Here is a 27115-nt window from a genome sequence, read left to right as displayed (position 1 = left end):
CTTATAAAAGCTATGGGCGCATTGGTCCTATCCGAAGGGTATCACTACGGACTTGAAGTGTCCGTATCGAGTTCAGGAGATAGTCTTCTGGACATCTTTCCCTAACACTCGAACTGGTGATATTCGGATCCCGGATTCATTCCTGGAAGTAGTTTCTTTCATTGCGATTGCTCAACCATTTTGTCTACGCGCGACAGAGATAACGATTTCTAATGAAAAATCTCGATGGGGTCCTCAATAATCGAGGTACATGCAATGCGATCCGTCGATCTATGGAAGAATATGACCGGGGTTCTCTAGGGTGAGAAACCTAGTCTTCTAATTCTATTTATGTGTAGTTCGCTAAGTTGTCCAAACTGTTCTTGTATCTCCGTGGGTGTTTAAACTATAGGGCGACCTGTTTTCGGGAGTCGTACTGGGTTCTATGCTTGTTCTCATGACGATGTGATTACTCGTACTTAGGCAGTTCTCCATCCTGAAGTTCATATTAGAATTCATACCCAGTTTCATAGTCACCCTTTCGTGTATACGAGTCATATATAATTAAGGTTGAAAAGGTAGTCGAATAAGTGGTTCTTCTTTAAGTTCACATCCCATTGGGGAAAAAGAATTTAAAGTGGAATCATCAATTCTAAACCTGTAGAACCTTGATTATATATCACTCTTATGCATATATTCTTCAGTGCTAGATCAACCGCATGAATCCCTGGATTAAACTTGACGTACTGCACGAGTGGTACTTCGGGGATTTCTTTGGAAAGAAATAACTAATAGGTACTCCTGGCATGAGTACCTCGGTGTTCTGATGTGACAGTTTCGCTGGAAAAGTGATCTAGAAAAAAGGGGTGTACGTATGAAGCTGTTTTCGTGAGGATCAAATTGAATTGAGTCGTATGATAATGTCGAAATCATACCGAAACTTAAAGACATTAGATTTGAACATAAGACGTTTACAGACAAAACACAACCGTGCAACCATGAATAGAGTTACAGTACTTTAGGTTTACCACAAGACTATTGCTGCGAATAAGATATACTACAAAAGACAAGTATACGCAGCACGAGAGTCCTTATACAGATAAGATCTCGCAAAAGGTAAGACTCTAGTTGCACTAGTTCTAGATAGTTTTTAAGTCTGTTACAACGAAACGCCTTAATTACATTAACGTGGTTCCTGAGCAGGCTCTCTTGTAGCTGTGATCCTGAGAATCTTCCCATCTGCGCTAGAATTCTGCGTTATCGGGCAATCTTTCTTGAAGTGCCCTGTCTCACCACATTGGTGGCATGTCTGGCTAGGACTAGTTTTGGTGACGGAATTACGGTGCTTAGCTAGTGCTACGTGGACACGAGTGCCCTCCTCATTACTCCACTTTGAAAATTGCTTCTTAAATCGTTCTACGCTATAACTCGTCTTGCGCGCAGGGTTAGTCTCAATGAAAGGGACTTGAGTGATGGGTTGTTTCGGTGCTCCACAGTCACGAGCATGATGCCCTATGTTTAGGCAATTGCAACATTGCATCTCATGGCAAGTCCCATGATGATGGAAACTACATTTATCACACTTAGGGAGTTTTCCCTCGTATGGCCTGCTCGACATTGGGATGGCAGGGGTTTCCACTTGTTGCGGTTGTATATCTTGCTTACGGGATTTCTTGCATTCTTTCTGGTCTTGACGCTTTCGTTTCTTGTTCTCTGTCTTTCGGCTTTGCGAGCCAGTGACTGTTACTGTTTTTTGGTTTCCCGGTTTGGTATTACCATCTAAACTCTTGAGTCCTTCTCCAGTCTTATTGGTGTTGCCGGAGTTGATGTGTGTAAGGAAAGTTGTCACAGCAGCTGCTACTGCAGCTTGTAATGTAGCGGTGTCGATATGGAGGGTAGGGATTTCGGTGTTCGGCTAATCGTTTTTGGATGACAACATGATTCTGTAATACGAAAATAAGGAATTTGTGAGTGATTCTGGTTGACCCTGATGTACTTAGATTGTTCATGTAAAGAGTACGACCTACATCCCTATGATGCAGTCCTAGTACAGAATGGAAGTAAGTTCATAGAATGGTCTCAAGATGGTTGTCGTTCGAGCTGAGGTATCGTGGGTTGGTGAATAACAAGATCCAACCACTAAAAGAGACTTGGAAATGCCTCTGGAGATAAATCGCTATAGTCCAATGATTTGACTAAAGCATGATTCAGATAGACTCTTATGAATGAATGACAAGAGTACTTGAATGAAGAATGACACAGAAGTTAGCCGGCTGTCAATATCTGTGATATTCAAGATGTAAAGATTCTGGAAAATGACCTTATGAAGGTCTTACATCATATCCAGAGAAGGTAGTCTTGACAGCATAAAGACCTAACTAAAGTACTTACAGTACAGGATAATTTCATAGAAAATGCCACATCGGGCATAGACAGAAAACACGATTCCTTTTTATAAGGGAAATAAAGTAAAGCGTCTACAATTGGCGATGGTCATCCCTCTGGTGAACTCGTAGTTCAACTAATTGACGTTCCATGTCAAGTAGGTGTCTTTCATGCATCATCTGGCGTACCCGGAGCTCTATGACTGCGGCTCGTGATTCGGCCAGTGCTTGCAGCAGGGTCTCCTGGTTTCTCTTTGATCTCTCATGTGCATCTTCTAGACGAATGGTGTGGAGGGTATGCATTCTAGCATAGGCGACAACTTCTGTAATCTGATGTAGGGCTGTCCTGCCTTGAATCTCATTTCGGGCCACTCTGCGGACCAAGATTGGCAAGACTATATCTGCTAAGCCCTCATTGCTCAAGTCGTAAAAACTTCGGTCGCCATCAAATAGCATAGGCTGATCTTGTCCTTGGCTCCATATTTCCAAGCATTCCACTCACTCAGGGTCGGGCCATGAAAAGCCGGACGAGGGTTAGGAAATGGGAAAGGGAGCTGCTCGGGGTAGGTTTTCAAACTCTGGTTCAGAGTTAGCATCAGATGAAAGGTCTTCATCATAACCAACCAGCTATGACTTCATTCGGAAGATACTGGTTGTCAAGGGGATGGAGTCCAGTTATGATTTCTATGCGAGAATTTAGGGTAAGAGAATAATTATTAGACAAACTATCTAGATAATTATTTAGAAAATCTTCATTAGTTACATCGCTATTTGTGAAGTGCATACCAGCTATGTGTAATCTAAACATGATAGACCTTCGAATAAGTGACCTTAATTCCAAATTCACACAGAATAGGGGTAAGGCAAAATTATCACTAATTCTAAGTCTATAACATCCTAATTACATGTAGCCTTAGTGTATCCACTTAGCAACTATCAACTTAGTAATGAAGATCCCGTTTTAATTCTCAAGTATAAAGTACTTATAGTAACACCAAATACACCTATAGTATTTGAATTTTAATGTTATGTTCTATTGTTCTCATTGTGGTAGGGTTGGTAAGATTTTAGCATTGTTGCAACCACACACTTAAACTTAGGCACATGCTAGTCAACCCTCGGATAATATAGGTGATCAGGCTATATCTTCCCAGTTTTGACCATATGTCTCTAAGCCCACTTATGTTGTCCAACAATTGTAATTCTTTTGTACTATCCTAATGAAACTGATTTTAGTATGAATGCAGCACGTATACTTATTTAAATATTTTACTATTTAAAGTATAAACTCTTGGTCAGAGTATTTTTAATCCCTTATGTATTTATAGTTAGTATATCTTTTATGGGTTGATATACTTAATTCACTATAAACAATGCTCTGATACCAATCTGTCACACCCCAAAACCAGGAACGGCGGAAACGTTCTGGGGCGGAGGACGTCATGTATAATATCAACAACAATGTAAAGTAGTAAACAAGTAACAACATCATCCATTGCATTAATAATATAATTATTATACAAATGTGTTCTGTCAAATTTTGATAAACACTAAAGCATAAATCAAAATGAAAGATAAGTCTTGAACAAGCTCCATCTTCCTTTCTCCTTGCATCGGTACCTGTCTATGATGACCTGAGGATACAAGTAATTTTGAAAGCGAGTATCAGCTTTAAAGCTGGTGAGATCATAAGTATTTAGTGTCTTAATTTGTATGTGAGAAAATGTAAGTATATGTACTTAAAAGTATTGAAAGTGTATATGAACTGTAAGTGTTTGAAAAACCCTAGAATCCCTATGATTCCTATTAATAACAAAAGGAGTCTTCTACCAAGACCTAACTGTTTTGAATGTAGTCTTCTACCAAGACCTAACTGTTCTGAATGTGTGTGTCTCTTGTAAGAGGATGTATTTTCCAAAGTATAACTATCATTATTCAAAAATATAGTTTGTACAATAATGTTTAAGTGAGGTTATCACTAAAAATATGTAATGGAAAATCAATCTAGTACTATGGTGTAGTGTCCAACTACAACCGTACTTATTACCTTAAATCTAGGGTAATACTTCCAAGTACTGTAGTATTTAATAAAAATAACTACATCGGTACTCAACTGCCTTATTTGAGGGATAAGGTATAATGTGATGTCTAGATCCCAGACTATACGCTCCCCTATCAAAGGGATTTTGGGACCTACCCACGACCCCTGCATGAACGCAAGCCGTAAGCATCCACATTACCGAATGATCATGTATACTCGATATAACTATCACAATTGTGGTGTGATTCATCAGTATAGTTAGATCCTGAACTGGTTCCGTGCTATAGCACCTAATGACGTCTGTTCTATGTATATGTAAGTGTGATCATGTAATTGTACTCAAGTAAGAGCGATCATGTAATAGTACAGTAGTGTACTGTAATGTTCTACGTGTGCTAGCTGTAATGTGTGTTCTCTCTATCTAGCAAGTATAGTAATGTAATCATTCTAGTATAGTTGTATATGTTCTCGTCCTAGTATAGCTATATATGTAATGTACTGAAAAGTTCTAGAAAGTATTGACTCATGAATGAACTGACTCATTGAATGATATCGCGTTCTAGCAATGGTTCTAGTATCTTCCTGAACTACCCGTATGGTAGCTTTCTAGTAATCTAAGTGTACGTATGGACATGGATGTATACCCTTGCTACCCAAGGGCATAGGATGAACTGGAAGGACCTTTTATGACTATATATGTGTACATGATATATAACTAATATTTAAACGACCTTCGGACGAATACCCAAAATCCCACCAGACCACATCTCAAGGCGCGAAAAGGAAATAGGGTGGATAGTCTTCCTAAGTCTTTTAAACATTTCTTATATAAGTATACATATAGAGGCATGCAATTTATAATATAAAAGCATAAATAAGATTTGTAAGACATTTGAAATATAAGTATTATTTTAAGAAAAGATTGACTTGGTGTCAATCTATAAAACAATTTGAAGGCATAAGTTTAATAAAACAGTATAAGTATAAGGAAACATTTGTTTGAAACACAGTTGTAAATAAGTTTGAAAGGAAATGTACGGAGTAAGCTGTACAGTGTAAAAAGGAGTTTAAAACGTATAAAATGATATAAAAAGTCATTTGAAGGAAACTGTTTGGTAAAACGGCTAATGAGTAGCCAAATCATTTGAATGCTGTATATTAATTACATGTGATTGATGTAATAAGTAATATAATCCTACTTGTTAATCACATGTGATTGACATAATAAGTAGCATGATTCTACTTGTATCCCCCCCCCCCCCCCCATAAAACATTTAAAAAGAGTTTAAAACATTAGTTAAGGGGTATGAACTCACCTGTGGTAAGTGACTGGAATTGAACGGACTGTTATCGTACGGAAGGATCGGACAAGTGCTTGGTGTCAAGTGGAGACTTAGACACACACAATGATCCTAATTACATATGAAAACATATGTATATAAATAATTAGTGATTATAACACTAATTATACAAGTAATAACATTTAAGCGCGAGGATAACACTTTTGGTCAAGTGCTAGGAGGCTAAAGGGTTGCAACAAAGGAGTGCAATGCCCCTAATGTGAGTTTAAGGTCAAAAGACCATATTCATTAGAGTTTACGGCCCAAGGAAGTAAGTTCCTGGCCGTAAACTCCCAACCAAGGCTTGGGATGGTACTTTCAATTACTACAACCTTAGTAGGAATTGTTTCAAGGCATATACAAGTGTTTGGGCACCATATTGACTCCTTTGGGGAGTTTACGGCCCAAAGACCCCTTTTCCCTTGGAGTTTACGGCCGTAAACTCCCTTGGGAGGGTTCTTATTGTCCTTTCAAGTCTCCAACATTTCTAGGAACAAGTCTAGGCTTCAACCATTGGATTAAAGAAGGTTTATGGCACTAAATGGGACCATTTGATGGAGTTTACGGCCATAGAACTCTTTGGGCCGTAAACTCCCTCACACATGAGGTTCTAAGAATTTTAACTAGTCCAAAACTCATCTAGGTACTTGCCCTAAAAGTCTCTTGGCCTTAGGAAGTGTTTAGGGTGTCATTTGACCCCTTTATGGGAGTTTACGGCCCAAGAACCATTCTTGGCCATAAAATCTTCAATACTTGTGCTTTTCTCATGTTTCTCAGGTCCTAAACACATTAAGGTAATTGCCAAAAATAGATTCCAAGCCTTTGGGGGTCATTAGGGCACTTTTAGCCCTTCAAAAAGGGGTTTACGGGCCAAGAGCTTTTCTTGGCCGTAAACTCCTAGAACTTTATGATTTTGAAGTGTTTCTAGCCTCTAATGTTCATACATAAAGTCCTTAGTTAGATTCCTAACACGGAAATGGGACTAGGTGGCCTTTAGGCTTGATTTTGGAGTTTACTCCCCAAGAACGTTCTTGGGCGGTAAACTCCCGGATCTTGTGTTTTGGACATGTAAATAATGTTATTAAGCATATAACAAGTATTAAAACACATCTAGGGAAGTAGACTCACAATCTGGGATGAAAACCCGAATATCCGTGAGAGAGAAATGGGCTATTCTCTAAATGGAATTCAACTAATGAACCAATTTGGTTCAGAATTCTATTTATAGTCCTGAGATTTTTGGCAGAAAATATTTCTATTCTCGGAATGGATTCTAATGATTCTAGGGTAATGGAATTTATAGTGTTGCACAAAATCCTAGTGCAACCACTCTCCTAATACCCCTTTTTGGTGTAAAACCCTAAAACTACCAAACTTATATTCTAAGTCTGAATTTTCATTGTAACTGCTCTACTTCTATTGGATTGAAATGGTTTGATTTAGAATGGAAATTTCAGGTTGTCACAAGTTTGATGGAGGACATATATGAAATTCTCCCAATTATTAAAACAAATTAAAATTTGTCCAAATGTAAAACAAATAAAAGTTTGTTGTAAATAATGTAAAAGAAAACGAAAGTTTGTTATTTGTTTCATCTTTTTAACTTCCGAAAATATTCGCGCCTCACACTCCAACAACCTTCACTCAAATACTTGCAGAGTGGAATGAAATCCCATTTCTTCCATTTTCCTCTCACTAAGAATCAAATTCAGTATTCCATTTTTCTTCTTTTCACAATCATTTAACAGAAACTCATGCGTTCATAAGAATCATCTTCCATTTTGATACAACTTGAATCATATTCCCAAGAGCAATTATCATGGGTTGTGTTAAATCGAATCACCAAGGTGAGTATTCCAACTTTCCAAGTTATTTCATGGGTTTTCTGCAATTTTTCTTAAGATTTTCGTATGTGAAAAGATGAATCGTGGGTTTAATTACTATGTTTCGATCCATTCTTACATTTGTGCTTCCGGGAATCTGAACTTTTCGATGAACATGAAATGATTCGACTCAATTCAGTGGTTAATTAGATGTTCAGAGAAACGGTATTCTCTCATTTGTTCATCTTCGATGGTTTTCTTTTTTCATTTTCGTATCATTGCATTCTGTAAGTTCTAAGTTGAATCAACAATACCCTTAAGATAAAATTCAGTAGAAATCTTCATTATTGAATATTTAAGACCATTTTGTGTAATCAGTTCTAAAATGTAATTTGAGCAATTGTGTTACTTAATAACTTTTGTTTACATTTTCTAGTAACTCCATTACTAGGTATCCGAATAAAGAAACCTGACCCATGGAACTACCATGAAGAAATAACCCGTGAACAGCTTCTTGCAATTCGCAATGAGTTTTGGCAACATGTTCAAGTTTATGGAGGGCGACAAGGTAATTTTGTTGATTAATTTCATAAAAAAAGTAGGATGTTATATAATAAATAAATAAAGAAATAAATAAAAGTATGTTGCTGTTTTTGTAGAGATTTGGGATGCACTTTGAAGGGCATCCGAGGCCCCAATACACATTGCACAAGCAATAGTTGATAGTTCGGGGATTATCTCTCATGTTACGGACTTAAGGGCGAGTTTTGATAATAGGGGTAAGTTTATTTCTTTGAGAAAAAAGTAGGATGCTATAAATTATACTAATAACAAAAAGTCGTTGCTATTTTTGTTCTTCATTGATTTTGTAATTTTGTTTGTAGGTACAAGATACAAGTTGCCATTGTATGTTTTGAGTGAGTCAAGTAATCTCATCGAAGGGTGGATATGAGAAATTGAGAAACGGGTGATGTAGCAGTGTTGATACAAAGATTGTAGATCGTGTGAATGAATTTTGTTAATTGCAATTTGTCTAATTTTGATTTGAAATCTTTGATGAAATTGTGAATAAAATATGGGTTTTTGTGTTTGGGATGATAATATTGGTATATGACATTTGTGTTGATGGAAAATGGATGTATATGATATATATACAATTGGTTGTGCCATATTTCTTAGGAAGAAATTGTTTACTTTTATACTTTAAGGATGTAGTTGAAAAGTATTATTGTAAAATCGTTCATGGGAGAATCCAAGATTTGAGTCTCTTTCAAATGAGGATGCAAAGATTTATCCATAATTGTGAGATATAATGATATATTATTATCATATGCTTATACTTCTATTTGTTAAAATACAACTAAGTATTTTATAAATGTGTATAAATTGGAAAAAATAACGTGAAAACTTGTTACATAAATTGATCATTTAACTAATTGCACATATTTTACAAATATGTATAAATTGGAAAAAAGAACGTGAAAACTTGTTACATAAATAGGTGATTAAACATTTTTAATAAAATATATAAATATTATTGAGAGATATAGGGAATTATTCTCATTACGTTCAAATGATAAAGTACAAGCAATATAAGCACACCATACATGGGCTGGGCCTATATGATGACACAATAAATGGGTTATACACTACACTATATTATGGGCTAAATTATCTACACTAACAAATATATGTAAAGTAGTTGGTTTTCTCCTAAAAAAAGACTTTAACATATATATAATGTAAAGGCATTGGTTTTCTCTAAAAAAAAAAGACTTATGACGAGAGTAACATATATATAAAGACATTTTTGTGATTATTTTTGATAACAAAAAATCAAAAAGTATTTTCCTTAATAAATGAAGGTTTTTTTTACCACTTGTCAATTTCTTATGAATTTTAACACTTGTCATTTTGTGGTAATTTTAAGATAAATATTATCCACTTGTCAATTTTTGGTTTGTTTTAATTTTTAATTAAAATCATATACTTATATATGTAAAGTATTAAATATCATATATATGATATTAAATTGTAATAAATATGGTTTTTTTCTTTCTTATTTTAAAATTATACATTAAAAATATTTCATTTTTATACTTTCAGTTTAATTATTTTTAAATCAACCCGTATAATATACGGGTCTCACACCTAATATTTATTAAATATTAGAATTACAAACCTAATTATATCTCGAGTTGAATTCTAAAAACACTAGTTTTTCCAGTTATTTATATCGTTTTTTTATTTTTTATTTTTATTTTTATTTTTTTTAACTTACGCACGTGGGTAAATAAGAAAGAATAATTTGATCGCTGCCTGTAGATGACAAGAATAGGGATAACACGAATTTTAGTACAAAGATTGTAAATCATGTAAATACATTTTGTTTAATTTTGCTACGATATTCTTATCGGAAGTGTGAACAAATTATATCATCCTATCAATATATGACATTTTCTTGTGGCATATTTCCATATATGACATCTTCTTGTTCCGTATTTCATAGAAAAATGTTAGGGTGCGTTTAGTTTCGGAAAAATGAGCTGTTTTTCGGAAAAATTTTCCAAGAAAAATGAGAATTTTGAAAACGCGTTTAGTTCATCTATTTTTCTAAATTTTTCACGGAAAATGAAAATTTTCCGTTTTCTAAAATTACAAACAAGTTGGAAAATTTTGGAAAACTGATAATCATTGTTTTCCATATTTTTCTAATTCCAAAATTTTTCTATAAACACACACCCACTTCACCTCATCCACTTCTACCTACCCCCACCTTAACACCCCTCACCCACCCACACACACATACATACCCACCCCTCCTCACACACCCGCACACACACACACATCAACCCACAAACACACACACATAAACACATACACCAACCCACACACACACACCAACCCCCACACACACATACATACCCACCCACACACACACCCACCCGCACACACACACACACACCAACCCACACACACACATACATACCCATCCACACACACACACCCACAAACACACACACATACATACCTACCCACACACACCCACCAACATACACATGCACACACCAACCTACACACACACACACCTACAAACACACACACTTACACATACATACCCACCCACCCCCCCCCCCCCTACACACACACACACATACACATACATACACACCCACCCACCCACACACACCCACCCACAAACACACACACACACACCCCAACCCACAAACACACACACATACATACCCACCCATACATACACACACGTACATACCCACACACCCACACACACACCCACACCTACCCCACCCTCACAGACACACACACCCACACACACACAAACCTACACCTACCCCCACAAACACACACAAACACACACTCGCACCCCCACCCACCGAACACCACCACAACAATCATCGACCTACCATCACCACCACCACCACTAACCCGTCACTAGCACCACCACCATCACCACCACTGATAAAATTGACGCCGCCACCACCATCGCCTGTCATCACCACCACCGCCGCCGACCCGCTACCATCACCGCCCCCACCCCCACCCTACTACCACTACCGTTTTTTAAAAATGAAAACCGATAGAAAAATAGACATTTAAACACGTTTTCTAATTTTCTAAAACTGAAAATGAAAAATGAATAAGTTTAACTAAACGCGTTCTCTAAATTTTTCAATGAAAAATGAAAACGGAAAACGAAAATCGAAAAGGAAAAACAAAAAACGGAAAATGAAAATTGTTTTTCCATAACTAAACGCAACCTTAGGTTTTAATATTTTATACTCAAATAGTCAAATGTAAAATATCCATGGTACATTTTTATAATATAACCGAAATCAAAACCATAATCCCTAAACAAAACTTAAAACTAGGTTATATTTTTATAACCGAATCCAACCGATAAAGTATGACCCAAGTGTAATAGCATTATATATCCAATATTCATCGTCTCAAGATATCACAAATCCGTAGTATGCTACCATATACATCAAACATTTTTCATAAAAAAATAGCCAAACGAAAACTAACAAAATGTATACACATGATATACAATCTTCATGCTAAAACTATCATTTATCACGATTACCTCCTTCTCAAAATGCGACCAATCATGTTCGCAGCACCACGGTCCATATTTGTCGGCTCACTCAAAAGGTATGGCGGTAACTCATACCTTGTACCTGTAACAAGATAAAAGTCAGCTATCTGTGTAAGGTTACTTTCCATGATAAAGATCACAAGAATATTTATGTCTTTTGCACAAACAATACTCATCTAGTTTCATATTATTGGTCGAAAAAAAAAATTGTTCCTATATCTGGTTTATATTATGTTATGTTTGGCGTACTAGTTGAAAAAACTAACTGTTAGCTGAAAAATTAACTGATAGTTGAAAAACTAGCTGTTAAATAAAAAACTAGCTGATAAAAAATAAGATTTGATAAACTAGTTGAAAAACTAGCTAACAAATATGAAATTACATAAAAAACCACGAAAAGAATATGTTTTTATAATTAATTTAGAAATATATGTGAATATACCTTCATCATCAATGCAAAGTGTCATGTCACCATTTGGATATCTAATGCCATTACTGTCGAGAATTCTTTGTGCATAGGTTAAGTCGCACTCAGCTGCTGCTTCAAGGGCTTCCCAAATTGCTGGAAAACACAAAAAACGAAATAACTTATTACTTAGTTTGTTTATTAATTAAAGCGGGAAAATGAAAAAGGGTTTAGCATTCCGATCAATGGTGGCCGGAAACTACCTGCTCGGCCGGCGTAACGTGGGGCATTACGCCAGAAGGTGGTGCGCATCTCGTGAAGCTCACTCCATGAAACCCGATTGCCCTCGTGTCGCCATGGCCTGGGTCTTCTTAGTCTGTTACCACCACCTTCTGCAAGAACACCGGAAAATTTGATCGGAAAACCCTTTCTATTTCATCGATTCAAGTTAGAAGGATCAAATGATTGAAGAGAATTAGGTTTAATTACGGAATAATGAAATGGAAGAAGACAATTTTGTTTAAGAATTTCAAGAACCTCCCAAAAAACGAAGAATGCCAAAATCGAATCACATTAATCACTTCTTTTTTGTCAACATATTCAAATACCCAAAACAAATAAGCAAGAGTCGATTGAGATACATATTGCCATCATTTCACGTCATAAAATCATCAAAAAGTTTAAAGAAAAGCGATTGGATGCTTGAAAAATTGGAATACTTACGGCGTTCATCAGCTTCCGATGATTTAGCACAACCCATTACGAATGATCGCTGTTGTGAATCTTCTGATGCGAGGCGTAGTGAAATGGTGTTTGATTCTTGAGAACGCAGAAGAGTTTCTGCTAAAAATTCATGGAAAATTGAAGTGGGTCTACGACTACCAGCATCTGTTTATGAAGAATGATGAAATGATTTGAATCAGTAATCGGTGTTAGAAGAAAATGGAAGAAACCGATGAGTCTAATAGTAACGAACTCACTCTGCAAATACTTGAAAGTTGTTAGTTTGAAGAGAGAGATGGGGGATTGAGTTGCAAATATTTCGCGGGCATGTATAACAAAAATTAATTTATATTTATTAATTTACATTTTTGATAATTTAAAAAAAAATATGGAATCGATTTTATGACCAATTTTGTAATTTTGATACTTTTTTTTTTCTTTAATTTTGTATTTTCATGTTATTTTCTGAAGAATATTACATTTGTTCATATTCTATGGTAAATAATAATTAAAAAAAAATGTTTATGGGTCAAGGGATCCGACCCATTTTAGCGTCATTCATACACTTTTGCATCGTTCACATTATCAAATATTTGCAGCAACTACCATTTTCCTTTCTTCTCCCTTCTCTGCATACATCGTTCACCAACCAACTATCGATTCATTAGGGTTCATAAACAGATTCTGGCAGACTCATCTTTCTTTTCAAGAAATTTTAGCAGAAACTTTTGTGCGTTTACAAGAATCAAGCAACATTTCAATACAACTCGCACACGAACATTCATAGAGAGATCAATCACAATGGGTTGTGCTAAGTCATCGAATAACAGTAGTGATCGTAAGTATTCTAACTCTCCAAGTTCTTTCATGGGATTTTTTTACAAATCCTTCGTAGATTTCAGGATGTGAAAGGATTTAATCGTGATGTGGGTTATATGTGTTTGATCGATTCTTGCATTTTCGAAATCAGTATTTAAAATTGCTGCTAAACATGAAGTGATTTGGGTCGGTTGAGTGGTTAATTAGGGTTTTGTTGTGTTTGATCTTTAAGGGGCTTTCTGAACTCTTGGTGTCGCTAATGGCTGTTTTTGTAGGGTAATTGTTTTAATACCATGAATCTGATTTTGGCATTGGGTGGATTTTTGCATTTAATTTCTTGGTATTTTGGGGTTCTTCAAATTCATATCAAATCGATGATTTATCTTGTTCTAAGGCCATATTGGAAATTGTCATCACTAATGAAAATTTGATCCAATGATTGTCTAGTTTTGTTTATTCTCAAAAAATATGTACAATAACTAGTTTATCTACAAATTGTTGATGCAAATATCTTTTGGTAATTTAGGTTGATTGTGTTACTTGGTTTATAAATTATAATAATTCATTATTTTATGTGATTGTTATTGATGGACTTGATCTATATTCTACGTTACAATAAAAATAAAATTGAAAGTACAATGATCTTATTCCATAAATATTTCAAAGTACGATGCCTTAATAAGAAAGAAAACGAAAGGTACAATATTGTCACACAAAGAAATAAAATTACAATGCTATAATACACAAATATCTAAAAGTACATTGCTATTTCTTGTAGGACGTAGTAGTAGACAAATCACAATCACAAAGCCAATGCCTTGGAGCCACACTGAATCAATCAATCGTGACCAGCTTAACAAAATGCGTGATGAGTTTTGGGACACCACTCCATTTTATGGTGGCAAAAGAGGTAATTTTCATCTCTAATTTTTAAAAAATATATGAAAGCACATTGCTATTTCTTTAATATATTTTTTGGTATTTTTGTTATATTTCTTTATTATTTATTAGAGATTTGGGATGCACTTCGAGCAGCCGCGGAGGCGGAGTTACACTTAGCACAAACAATAGTTGATAGTGCGGGAATTATCGTTCACGAGCCGGACTTGACGGTTTGCTATGATGAGAAAGGTGAGTTAGACTGCGTTTGTTACATGGGACAGAACTGGACAAACTTTGTATGACTATTTTTATAATAAGATGAGGTGGGCATTTTTGTCTTTTTGCACTGACAATACACGTTGTCCTACTTTTTTGGATGAGACAAAAGTTGAAATTATTGTCCTACTGACATCAATCACAGTGTTCACAGTCTTTTACTTTTAGTGTGTAATAAACGGTGGGCTTTTATTATTTTTAGGTGCGAGATACGAGTTACCGAAGTATGTTTTGAGTGAGCCAACGAATTTGGTCAACGATTAGAGATGAGAACATTTTGGCGACATCGCGGTTTTAACATGAAGTTTGTAGATCATGTATAGATATCTTTTTTGCCATGTTATGTTTGATTTTGTTTTAATATTCTTGTTAAAAATGTGAATAAAAATAGATATTATCGATATGTGACATTTTGGGTTGAAGGATAATGGATATATACGATATATATAGAAAGAAATTTGTCACTTTTAGAAGGATACTATCGATATGTGACCTTGTTTATGCATGAATGATGTAGAAATAAATTTGTCACCTTTCAAAGCAAAATCGAACAAAAAGACCTTAATAAGCTGAATTATGTATGTTTCATTTAGTTCGTACAAAATGGCTTATTGAGTTGAGCTAAATAAAAACTTGGTTTAACGTATTAAGATATCTATCTACCTCTCTAACAAAAAAATTATAATCATGCCACATGTCATTTTTTTAGACTAATTTTGTGTTAAATGGCAATTTCTTATACATCTTTTATTCATTTTCTGCCCAAGAGAAAATTAAGGATAATTTTGGAAATAATTCTCTTATTGTGATTGATACTATATAGTTATTAAAATTAAAAATTTCTGGATATATTGGTTGCATTTTAAATTTTTTCCTTCATTATCCCTTTTAGTCATGCTGTATAGTTACCAAATTTTTGGTAAGTTGATCATTTTTCACTCTATTTCTTTCATTATCCATTTATGTTTATGAGATTATATACGTCTCGTCACAAAACATAGCCTGCCGTTTTACATTTTTCCTTTCAAGCATCCATATTTCTTTCGATCATATCAAGCTAATTCCACCATTCACTAAGATAAGTCAATAGGATTCTTCTCTCTTGATTATTTGTTTTTTATTTTTTAAATGACTTTAAAAACCCAAATGATGTGTGTTTATTAATTAACTTTGTTCATCATGTAGGATATTTACGATTTTGTGTGTTGTGTGTGTGTGTTTTGTGTATGTTTGTGTGTTATATGTGTTTTTATTAATTCAAATGGCAGCAATGTATTATATAATAAAACAACAATGTAGTTTCAGTTCTAAACCTAATATATCATCATACTTGTTAGATAAATGTTTATATTAGAGGGTCCTTTGTGTAAATGTCTAGTCTATATATACTCTCTAATATTTTCCCTTGATGAATACAATATATAATTACCAAGTTTAACTTGGTATTAGAGCCAATAATCATCTCTCTAAAAATCCACACCTCGTATCGTAACCCTAACCCTAATCCAACCGTCACCTGTCTCCCTGCTGCTGCTGCCTCCTACCAACTGTTGCCCACTACCTTTTTCCGTTACTTCTCTTCATCATGACTACTCTCACTACATTCTCTTAAGCAAAAAAGACATCTCACAACTCCCATGAGTTTGGTTTCACCCTTTCTCCTACAAATTATGGACATTGGAAGGCTATGATTCAACCATTTCTCCCCACCAACAATCTTTTTGGCTATGTTGATGGCACAATCTCATGCCTTGCACCTCTGGTCACAACACCAGGTAAAGAAGGAGATCCCGTTACTACAACATCCAATCCTAGTCATTCAATCTGGATCTCAAATGATGCACATGTTCGTATGCTCCTCATGTCAACCGTATCAGAAGCATCATTCCAACATGTCCAAGGTACAATTTCTCGTGATCTCTGGCTAAGCCTTAAACATACTTATTCCCCTAACACGTCATCAAGGGAATTTATGTTAAAAACACAATTGTTGAAGATACAAATGAAGGGTGATGAGACTTCTGCTACCTATCTTACTAGAGCACAAGAGTATGCCACTGCTCTTGCTAACATTGGGCAGCCCATGTCAGACAAAGATATTGTTATGTTAGTTGTTGCAGGTCTTCGGGATAAGTACAACATAGTCAAATAAAATCTTCTTTCCAGACAGTTTACCACCGTCTTTTCCGAACTCCCTACACTCTTGGCTGATCATGAGTTTCTGTTTCAGAATCCAATTTCCGAGGTTCCTTTAGCTCAGGCCTTTGCTGTCAACACAACCACTGGAGCTTCTCTTCTGACAGATACAATTCAAGCCATATAAATCTTGTGTCTAATCTTGGATTTCAATTCCAACCTACACCTACTACATCATCTACACAGACTCCTCAAGCGTACTACACAAACAACTCTGGATCTCCTAGTAAGAACAGAAACCAAGGTGGGTCTCGTAACCACGGTGGACATGGAAATCATAATCAAGGAGGAGGACAACGAAATTCAAATCAATTCAATTAGGCTTCTAACCAAAACATAATGTATGGTACTTGTAATAGGTGTGGGATTGGTCATATTCCATCCCAATGCCCAAACCATGATCCATCTACGATTCGAGGAAGACAACAACCATCCACAAACTATACATATAATCGTTCAACCACCACCTCTACATCTTGGCTTTCAAAAACAGGCTCTAGCAATCATGTGGCATCGGACATAACAGGTTTCACTTCAACCACATCTTACTATGGTGATGACAATCATCATGTTGGCAATGGTAAGGCCCTTCCCATCCTTCAGATTGGTTTTTCAAAACTTTACTCACCTACCAAAACTTTTCACCTAGATAACATCCTTCATGTCGCCAAGATCAAGAAACATCTTCTTTCTGTCCAAAATTTTTGCCTTGATAATCATGTCTATTTTGAATTTCATGCTTCTTTTATTCAATAAAGCTTTCCGCAAATCTTCCACGTCCCAAAGTTGCTTTCTCTACAACTCGTGAAAGCACAACCACATGGCATCAACGTCTCGGGCATCCTCACTCTCAGATGTTTCAATCTATGTTTTCTAAATATTGTTTACCTGTTTCCAATAAGAATTTTGATTTTCATTGTAATGCTTGTTCTATTAGCAAGTCTTCCAAAATTAATTTGCAATCTTATTCTTATAAAAGTACTCATGTTATAGACCCTTTTTTTTTTTTTTTTTTTTTTTTTTTTTTTTTTTTTTTTTGATGTTTGTGGTCCCGCACCTGTGCCCTCCTTTGATGGCCATTCTTATTTTCTTTTATGTGTTGATCATTTTTCCAAATTCATGTGGTTGTTTCCTTTAAAACATAAATATGATGTCTTTAATGTTTTTACACACTTTGTAAAAGTGGCTGAAAGCCAATTCTCTACTAAACTCAAATCCATTCAAACTGATTGGGGATGGGAGTTTTGGAAACTATTCGACTTTTTCTCCTCAGTCGGTGTCATTCACCGTCTTTGTGCCATCATACTAGCGAACAAAATGGAATTGTTGAAAGGCGTCACCCTTACATTGTCGAAACCAATCTCACCCTCATGACAAAATCTCATGCTCCTCAGTGTTTTTGGCACTTTGCCTTTGAAGCAGCAGTCTACCTCATAAATCGTATGCCCTTTCGATCCAACTCCACCATCTCTCTGTTTGAAATTCACTTCAAACTCAAACCCGATTTCTCTTTCCTTCGTGTCTTCGGATGCCATTGCTATCCTTATCTTCAATCGTATAATTCCAATAAAATTGATTCTCGATCTTTCTCTTTCATTTTTCTTGGCTATAGCACTCTCCATCACGACTATTGATGCTTTGACCCTCCATCCAAGCGTATCTACATTGCTCGTCATGTTCGCTTCAATGAACATTAATTTCCCTTTTCTACACCATCACTCAACTCACCCACCACATCATCAAAACCCTATATGTCATCCTATCCAACATCCACACCTATTCCTACACCTATCCCCACTACACCCATTACCATTCCAACTCAAACCTACTCGTGTCTCCACAACGCACCTAACCCTTCACATCAAATTTCCACATTTGATCGCTTTGCCACATCTCAAAACAATGAAAATGAACCCCAAAGCAATCCCATCACCCGTCAAACCAATCCCACCCGCCCTCAAAATGTAACACCCGTAGATCCAGGCTAGTCAATTTAGAAACGATAAGCATCAAAAGTGACTTTTTGATAAAAGATTATTTAGAATAAATGATCTTAAATAGGTTGTGACAAGGATTTAGGATATATAAAGAATGCCGAAATCCGTGTTATAACGAAGAGGTTATGACATGTCAAAGTTTCGTGATAGAACCGGTACGAAACTACGTGATGTAAATAGTGAATTTACGATAAAGTGATATTTAGCCTTAGTAATCTAAACGAATGTCGTAGAATATGTTAAACCGAGAGCGTGCATAAAAAGAATGTCTAAATCTGACTTCGTATGAGGAAGTTATGATTTTTCAAAGTTTCGACTTAGCGGTATGTAGGCCAAAGTTCGAATATGAGATCAAGTGATTTCTACCCAACACAATCTAAACGAGAATCGAAGATCTCGTTAATAGTAGTACAACGGTAAAAATACAGATGAAATCGGACGTCGGATGGAGGAGTTATGAATTTTTAACGGACTTTTTCCTGTCCCGGGCTGTTAAAAATATAATAATAAAAATAAATTTAAAATTAGCCAACAGAGTCTAAATGAAAGTTGTAGAGCATAGTCTCACCTATACGTGGAGATAAAGAACGTCAAAAATGGAGTTCGTATGCAAAATATACAAATTTTTGAAGTTTGGAAATGTGAAGTACGCCCAATGTACAGGAGTACGCCCATCGTACTCATGGTCATGGTCTGGGTTGGGCCATGTTGCCCTACTCCACCACTTGAGTGTCTCGGGTCCGAGACCATGACACATCCGATCTGATCCGCTTAGTACGCCCAACGTACTTAAAGAGTACACCCAACGTACATGTCGACGAGCCAGTACGCCCAACGTAATGCTTGTAGAGGAAGTACGCCCACGTACTCTAAGATTACGCCCAACGTAATCCGATGCTCAACACCCTATAAATACGAATCGAGGGCTACCAATCTTATTTGCTAATTTCCATTCTTTCACCCCCTTTTCTTCCTTCTATTTGGCAAGAAATACCCCCCGAAGCCCCGATATCATCCCGACACCCGAAGCAAGTCCTAAAGCCCCGAAGATCCTGAGAAATAGAGTTGTCGAGCCGAAACTATGCCCGCGAGAAGCTCGGTTTTTGGAAGATATCCCAGTTTTATCAAAGATTATTATTTTAAGAGCCATAGTGTTGTTCGAGCATCGTCTTATCAGGTGAGTGCATAGTCCCTTTCGTGAACATGATTTTAATACAAGTATTGTTTGAGTGTATTAAATATATGTTTTGTGTGAGTTATTTGATGATGTCTGAGTTATGTGTTAAAAAACATACCCGATTTCTTTTATGATAACTTAGGTTAAAGAGTAATCCTAAGGTTTGTTATAATGGGTATGGGGTAGTATCTCTTTATGAGTACGGGCGAGATATATACGGAGAATAGAACTTTGAAATATGTCATTGATCCGGAAGCATGGATTAGACATGGATATTCGTCCCTAGTCCGAGAGTATGGATTGGACTTAGTTAATTGTCATTAATCCGGGAGTATGTATTAAGACTTAGTCAGTTGTCATTGATGCGGGAGTATGGATTAAGACATAGTCAGTTGTCCTTAGTCCAGGAGTATGGACAAGACATAAAATTTGTCATTAGTCTGGGAGTATGGATTTAGACATGGACCAATTGTCTCTTATCCGAGAGTATGGAATGGGCACAGTTATGGACTCGAGAACATGGATTAAATCCACGAGTAAGAGTTAGAATTTGAGGTCCAGGGGTATGGATAGTCTCGTTGAGAGGATTGACGGGGTGGGGTAAGAGCTGGTTATATATATATATATATATATATATATATATACACACACACACACACACATAGAGAAAATTTTATATTGTGCGAATTCTAAATTATATATATATATATATCTGTGTGTGTGTGTGTGTTATAACATTGTGGGATTGAAATCCCTATGTACTCACCAGGTTTTCCAAACCTGACCCACTCAGTTTTCTTTGTATCACAGGTAGTGGCACAAGAGCATAAATTGGTTGACATGACGAGAGATTTTGGATTATAGATTAGTAGTTATAAATAACTGTTGTAAGGTCTATTTTATACTGTTTATGCTTTTGGTATGTATCGGAACATTAAATCCCAAGATTTTGTTATTTAATGAAAATACATTTCTTTAAAGAAATGCTTTGATAAATTTTTATCACATTTTGTTTTGGGAACAAATTCCGCAACAGTTTTCTTTAAACAATTACTCTGATTTTAAAACAAAGCATAAACAAATCGGTCTTTTCTGGCCGTGAAATTTGGGTATGTCACACAAAACAACCCCGATAGCCCTTAAAACAGTCCCAACAGCCCTCAAAACACCCCCGACAGCCCTCAAAACATCTCCGACAACCCTGAAACCCAACCCAATAGCATCCACACCGACCATACTCATCCTCCCTGACCTGCTCATCTTCGCCAAAAGCCAAAACAAACCAAAACCTTTGATCCCTCACCATTCCACACCAGTACTACCCCATAACTCTCCACTTTTACTAAGGCTAACAAAGATTGTCATTGGCGTAAGGCCATGGCTGATGAATACTCGGAACTGCTACGGAACGATATCTGGTCATTAGTTCCTCGTATTCCTGGTTATAATATTGTAGGTTGCAAATGGGTCTACAAGATCAAGCGAGACCAACATGGGACGATTCAGTGCTACAAAGCACGTCTTGTTGCAAAAGGTTTCAAATAGAAACCAGGAATTGACTACATAAAGACATTTAGTCTGGTGGTGAAATCCACTACCATCGGAGTTGTTCTCTCTCTCTCTCTTGCGGTTACAAAATAGTGGCCTCTCCAACAACTTGTTGTCCGAAATGCCTTTTTACATGGTGACCTAAAATAAACAGTGTATTTATAACAATCTCAAGGCTTTGTAGACCCTTACAAACCGAATCATGTGTGCGTTACGGTCTCAAGCAGGCACCGAGAGCTTGGTTTCATCAGCTCTCCTTGCTCGCAGTTTCCAAGGCTCCAAAACAGATCCATCTCTATTTATCTACCCGACTCATAGTACACTCCTTTACATGCTTATGTATGTTGATGACATTATTTTGATAAGGAGCAACAACAAAGTCATTAATCATGTCATTCAGAGCTTGGGCACCTCCTTTGCTGTTAAAGACATGGGTTCGTTGTCATACTTTCTTGGTATTAGGTAGTTCAACATGGATCTGACATAATTCTCTCTCAACAAAAATACATACAAGAACTGATAACCAAAGCAAACCTCTTAAAAGTTAATCCGGTTCCCGCCCCGTGCACCACCAGTTCCACTCTCTCCATTGGGGATAGCACCCCATTCGATGATCCGGTTAAATACATAAAAATGGTTGGCGCCCTTCGGTATGTTACCTTATCTCGGCCTGATATGACCTTTGCAATCAAGAAAGTTTGTCAATTTATACACTCACCCACCATCAATCATTGGTCTGCGGTGAAACAAATCCTTTGTTACCTATGTGGCACGTCCAATCACGGTCTCTTCCTGTCTTATTCCTTTCCTTCAGTGCTTTATGCCTATACCAATGTCGAGTTTAACTCTATGAGTGCCATTTCAGACGCCGATTGGGTTGGTTTCACGGATGACCATTGATCCACCGGGGGATTGGCGATATACCTTGGTCACAATCTCATTTCATGGTCTACAAGAAAATAGAAGATTGTATCTCGGTCATTCCACAGAATCCGAATACAAGGCATTAGCAGATACAGTTGCTGAAGTAACTTGGCTCGAGACTCTCTTACGAGAACTCCGAGTACCAATCAAATCCGCTCCGATTTTGTGGTGTAATAACTTGGGAGCCATGTATTTATCTGCCAGTCCTATCTTCCATGCACAAACAAAGCATGTAGATGTTGATTTTCATTTTGTCAGAGAAAAGGTTGCTCCAGGGAAATTGTCCGTTCAACACATTTCTACACAAGACCAAATAGCCGACATGTTCACAAAGCTGCTGCCTTCCGATCGGTTTCCCACTTTGAAGTCCAAGCTAAGAGTCCGTCCCCGACCTTATCTTGAGGGGGAATGTTAGATAAATGTTTATATTAGAGGGTCCTTTGTGTAAATGTGTAATCTATACTTACTCTGTAATATTTTCCCTTGATGAATACAATATACAAGTACCAAGTTTAACTATAATTTATTTTTTTCGGTCTTGTTCTACTTGTGTTTTTCTTTACCTTTTGGTTTTGATTAGATATGTGCTTGATATAATGCAAAAATGTAAAAATCAAAAGTAAGTTTCCATTATGGCAATAAAATTATAAGTGCATTGGTTATATCTGTTAATTGGTTATTTAATGTATCTGTTGGATTAGGTGTCTAAGCCCATAACTATATTTGGTATGTACTTAACCCGATTGTAGCATGGTCCTTTTGGGTTGCCTTCACCAAAGCAACTTGACTAGAAGAATAATGGAGAAAGAGGATAAAAGTGATCTATTAATATATTATGAGAATAATATATTAAAAGAGAAATCATATTATTTAATTAACATTGGTCAAGAATTAATTTTGTGGTCAAAAGAGGTTAATTGAATTAAAGGGACTGCTATTTTAATTATGTGATAATTGCACTAATGAGTTGAGGACCTCTTAGGTAAGAGGTTGACAGAATCTTATGGAAGCCCATAAGAATTTCGTCCGAGGCTAGGGTTCTAGAAAGTTCCTATGGGATGCTTAGAGCTTAAGCAACCAGATTACGTATTTGACTGAAACCCTAATCCCTCACCTATATAAAGACCCCTTTGACATCATATTTTTGGCTACAAGAAACCCTAGAAGGATCCCTAGAGCCAAAATCATCCCACCTTCTCTCTCTAAGATTCTTAAATTGCTTGTGGTGTTTGTGATCGATTAGAGGTATTACATTTGTGATACTAAGCTCTCAAGGAAAGGATCTTCAAGCTTTATTTGAAAGGTAACATTCTTACTTGTTATTTATGTTGATTTCGATTTTGGTATGGTAGATTTAGGGTTTACAAGCTTTGGATGATTATTGCATGTACAATTAGAAAACCTAGATCCAAAGTTTTATGGTTTGCATGTGCACCATAGGATTGATGTTTTGCTCATAACCAAACAATATCGTTTTTGTTAAATTTTGTAAACAGAGACCTCACAAACGCACACATACATTTTTTATTTAAAATAGTTGTTATATTAACCTTTATAGTTTCAAAATGTTACTCAATTATAACACTCTACTTTAAAAGGTTTGTTTAGGGCAATGTACTTTAAATTAGATGATATTATAAAGACAGTTTAAAGTAAATTATTAAATTAACCTAACAAGAGCACATATAATTCGTCTTACTTTCATTATATGATTGTGTAAATATATATGTATGTATGTTTATGTAATAAGTTACTCTTAGTGTTTAACTTACAAAATATATTTTTTTATATCTGAAATTCCCAATATAATTTTTTAAATGCTTAATATTGACATTTACTCTACTTACTAATATTAAACTTTGTATTTACTATACACTATACAGGCACCAAAATCAGATTCGTTGAATGATGGTCCTTCATTTTTTGGTTGTCAAGAAACCAAATTAGTGAAGTTTTATTGTTTTAATATGAATAACCTCATATGTTTAAACTTTTTATATTATGTTTAAAATCTTATAACTAACATGCTGCAATCGTTTTTACTATAAGGATACGCTAGCCCTCAAACGGGCAACAATCTCACCCCATTCACTGTTGACGTTGAAGCCATCGAAAACTTGTTTAGATCCAAACCCCTAGAATATCCTCCTCAATTGAAGACCAAAAGAAGCTCCTTATACCGAAATTGAAAAAATAATTACGGACAATTTTGATACACTCTTCATTATATGGAGTTGAACTTTGCAGTATAAGTATTTTTGCTATAATTAAGCGTTTCTTATCTTTATAATTATTTCTATGAATTGAAAATTGTTATTTAATGATTCTTTTACTTTATAACTATTGCTCTGAATTGCAAAATGTTTTTAACTGGTATATTTTTACTTTACGACTACTTCTACGAATTGTTTGAGCTTCCTTAGTTTGCTTTTTTTTTTCTTTGATGTTTTGGATTGTTAATAAATTATATCATATTACTTTAAATCCTTTACTACTTTTTATATTACATTGTTAACAAGTTATAAGCAGTGAAAGTCATGTGTAACATATTAGATGGTGAAAACAAAGATTTATTTCTTTATACAGTAACATTTTACATAAAAAATGTACAGTCTATTGCATTGTAATTTTCAAAGGTGGTGAAAACAAAGATTTACTTTATAACGACGAGTGAGGATTAATATTTCTCCATAAGTATAATCAAGGGTAAGTAAGATGCATCCTGGTACTTTTTTTCTGAGGTTATTCATTTATTTACTTAAATATTCTTATTCACATCTTTGTTATACACACAAATTTTGATTTAATACCAATGCTAAACCTTTCTTCATTCAATTTATCTGCCTATTAATATTTGTCGTGTACCATGTCCAATTATTCTAGCAAGTGTTGGGTTTGATTTTATCAACTTCTCATTCTTGATTATACAAACTTAAATGTCATAACATATTTTATTGTTCGATGGTTAGAAGATGAGGCTGGAGAAGAAGAAATGACTGATTCTATTAATACATGAAACAGAAAAAAAAGCAAAAAAAAAAAAAAAAAAAAGGCAAAATACAAGAAATAACAATAATGATCACTTCTTTTTTTATTATTAGTGAAATATAATTTTGTTTATTCTTATTATAGCATTGTAATTTCATTTAAATTTTATTATATCATTGTATATTGAAAAGTCTATTAATTTTGATCATGAGATTTTTAGTTTTATTTTAACACTAATATCATATTTTCTACCAAGTGTGATAGAGTAACGGATAAGACTTATCTATAATTAGACCAAATGAATTAAACAACGCGAAATAAAACAAAAGATTCAAGCCTAATTTCCTATATAAACCAAAATGTTTTATAATAATAGAACATTGAAGCTCTGCATTTCTATCAAAATCTTACAAATTTGCATTTAAAAGATCAAATTTAGTTCCAAAAGTTACTTTTCGAAATGGAAAAGATGTTTAATTTGAGGTCAAAGAGGACCAAGCTATTACTCATAAGGATCATCAAACATGAAAACATATTATTTTGTTATTATGAATTTGTTATTTTAAGTTATGAACTCGTGTATCACACACTTAGCACATCAAACTTTGTAAATAAATAAATGATTTACAAGTTTATGAATAATAATTATTATTTTTAGTCAATACATTATTTTAATTTGCGAACCGTGGTTTCCATGAGTTATAATCTAGTTAATTATATAGATTTATATTAAAATGAGAACAAAAACTAACTTGAAAACGTGAGATATAGAGCTGATTTGGTCAAAATGATTTCTATTTATAATGAGTTGTCATCTTATATGGCGCTCACATGATACTGAATGTTCAATATGAGCTCGACTTGTTGTTGGGTTGGACTTTTTTTTTTATTTAATAAATTAATATATTATGCCTTCATATTGTTATTATTATTATTATTACACTTTTGGTCCTTGTGGGGGCATACGATTTTAATTCAATTTTTGAAAAATTGATATGGAAAATCCTAATCCTTTTAAAATCTATTGGTTAGCCCCTTCCCTTAACAATTAACATCATTAGAACTTTCTGTTAAATTCAATGTAAAACGACTTGAATGAAACTTAATAAAAACCTACTAATGTAAGGAAGCAAAATTGTAAATTGCTACTATTAACAGTAAGAGATGTTCCCACATCACCAATTGTTTAACGACACGAGGGAAATTGATCCAACGAACACCTTCCTTTGTCCTTTTGTGGTTTGTTTTCCCGGTGAGATTTTAGATTTTCCAATCACTTTTTCTAGTTGAGTTTTCTGATTTCTTAGAGGAGGTGATCAGAAGTTTAGTTTTTTAATTTTTTAATTTTTCGTTGGTTTGTTTTTTGGCGAGTGATGGCAGTATATGTTTTAATGAAAGACAATACGTTTTCATGGGAAATTATTTGGTTAAATGGTATTAGCCTAACCTTAGCCGATCCTTTCCATCTATTGACGTCTTGCTTTTTCCTCCCGTC

General features: G+C 35.3%; 2 protein-coding genes across 2 annotated transcripts; one reads left to right on the top strand and one right to left on the bottom strand.

The window, feature by feature from the left end:
* Positions 1–11502: 11502 nt before the first annotated feature.
* On the bottom strand, positions 11503–13007 carry LOC145003905 (uncharacterized). Its single transcript, XM_078962810.1, has 4 exons — positions 12814–13007; positions 12354–12482; positions 12127–12246; positions 11503–11766 (listed from the first exon to the last, which is right to left on the bottom strand). The coding sequence occupies exons 1-4, from the start codon at positions 12848–12850 to the stop codon at positions 11669–11671; spliced, it is 384 nt and encodes a 127-aa protein (XP_078818936.1). The 5' UTR covers positions 12851–13007; the 3' UTR covers positions 11503–11668.
* Positions 13008–13414: 407 nt separating this feature from the next.
* On the top strand, positions 13415–15213 carry LOC145006002 (uncharacterized). The gene is made up of 4 exons (XM_078965101.1): positions 13415–13651; positions 14411–14542; positions 14644–14763; positions 14993–15213. The coding sequence occupies exons 1-4, from the start codon at positions 13615–13617 to the stop codon at positions 15052–15054; spliced, it is 351 nt and encodes a 116-aa protein (XP_078821227.1). The 5' UTR covers positions 13415–13614; the 3' UTR covers positions 15055–15213.
* Positions 15214–27115: the final 11902 nt, after the last annotated feature.

Source organism: Lactuca saligna, chromosome 7 (genome assembly GCF_052625555.1).
Source record: "Lactuca saligna cultivar CGN05327 chromosome 7, ASM5262555v1, whole genome shotgun sequence".
Taxonomy (NCBI): Eukaryota; Viridiplantae; Streptophyta; class Magnoliopsida; order Asterales; family Asteraceae; genus Lactuca; species Lactuca saligna.
Note: the sequence above shows the minus strand (reverse complement) of the source record. Positions and strands in the feature narration are given on the sequence as shown.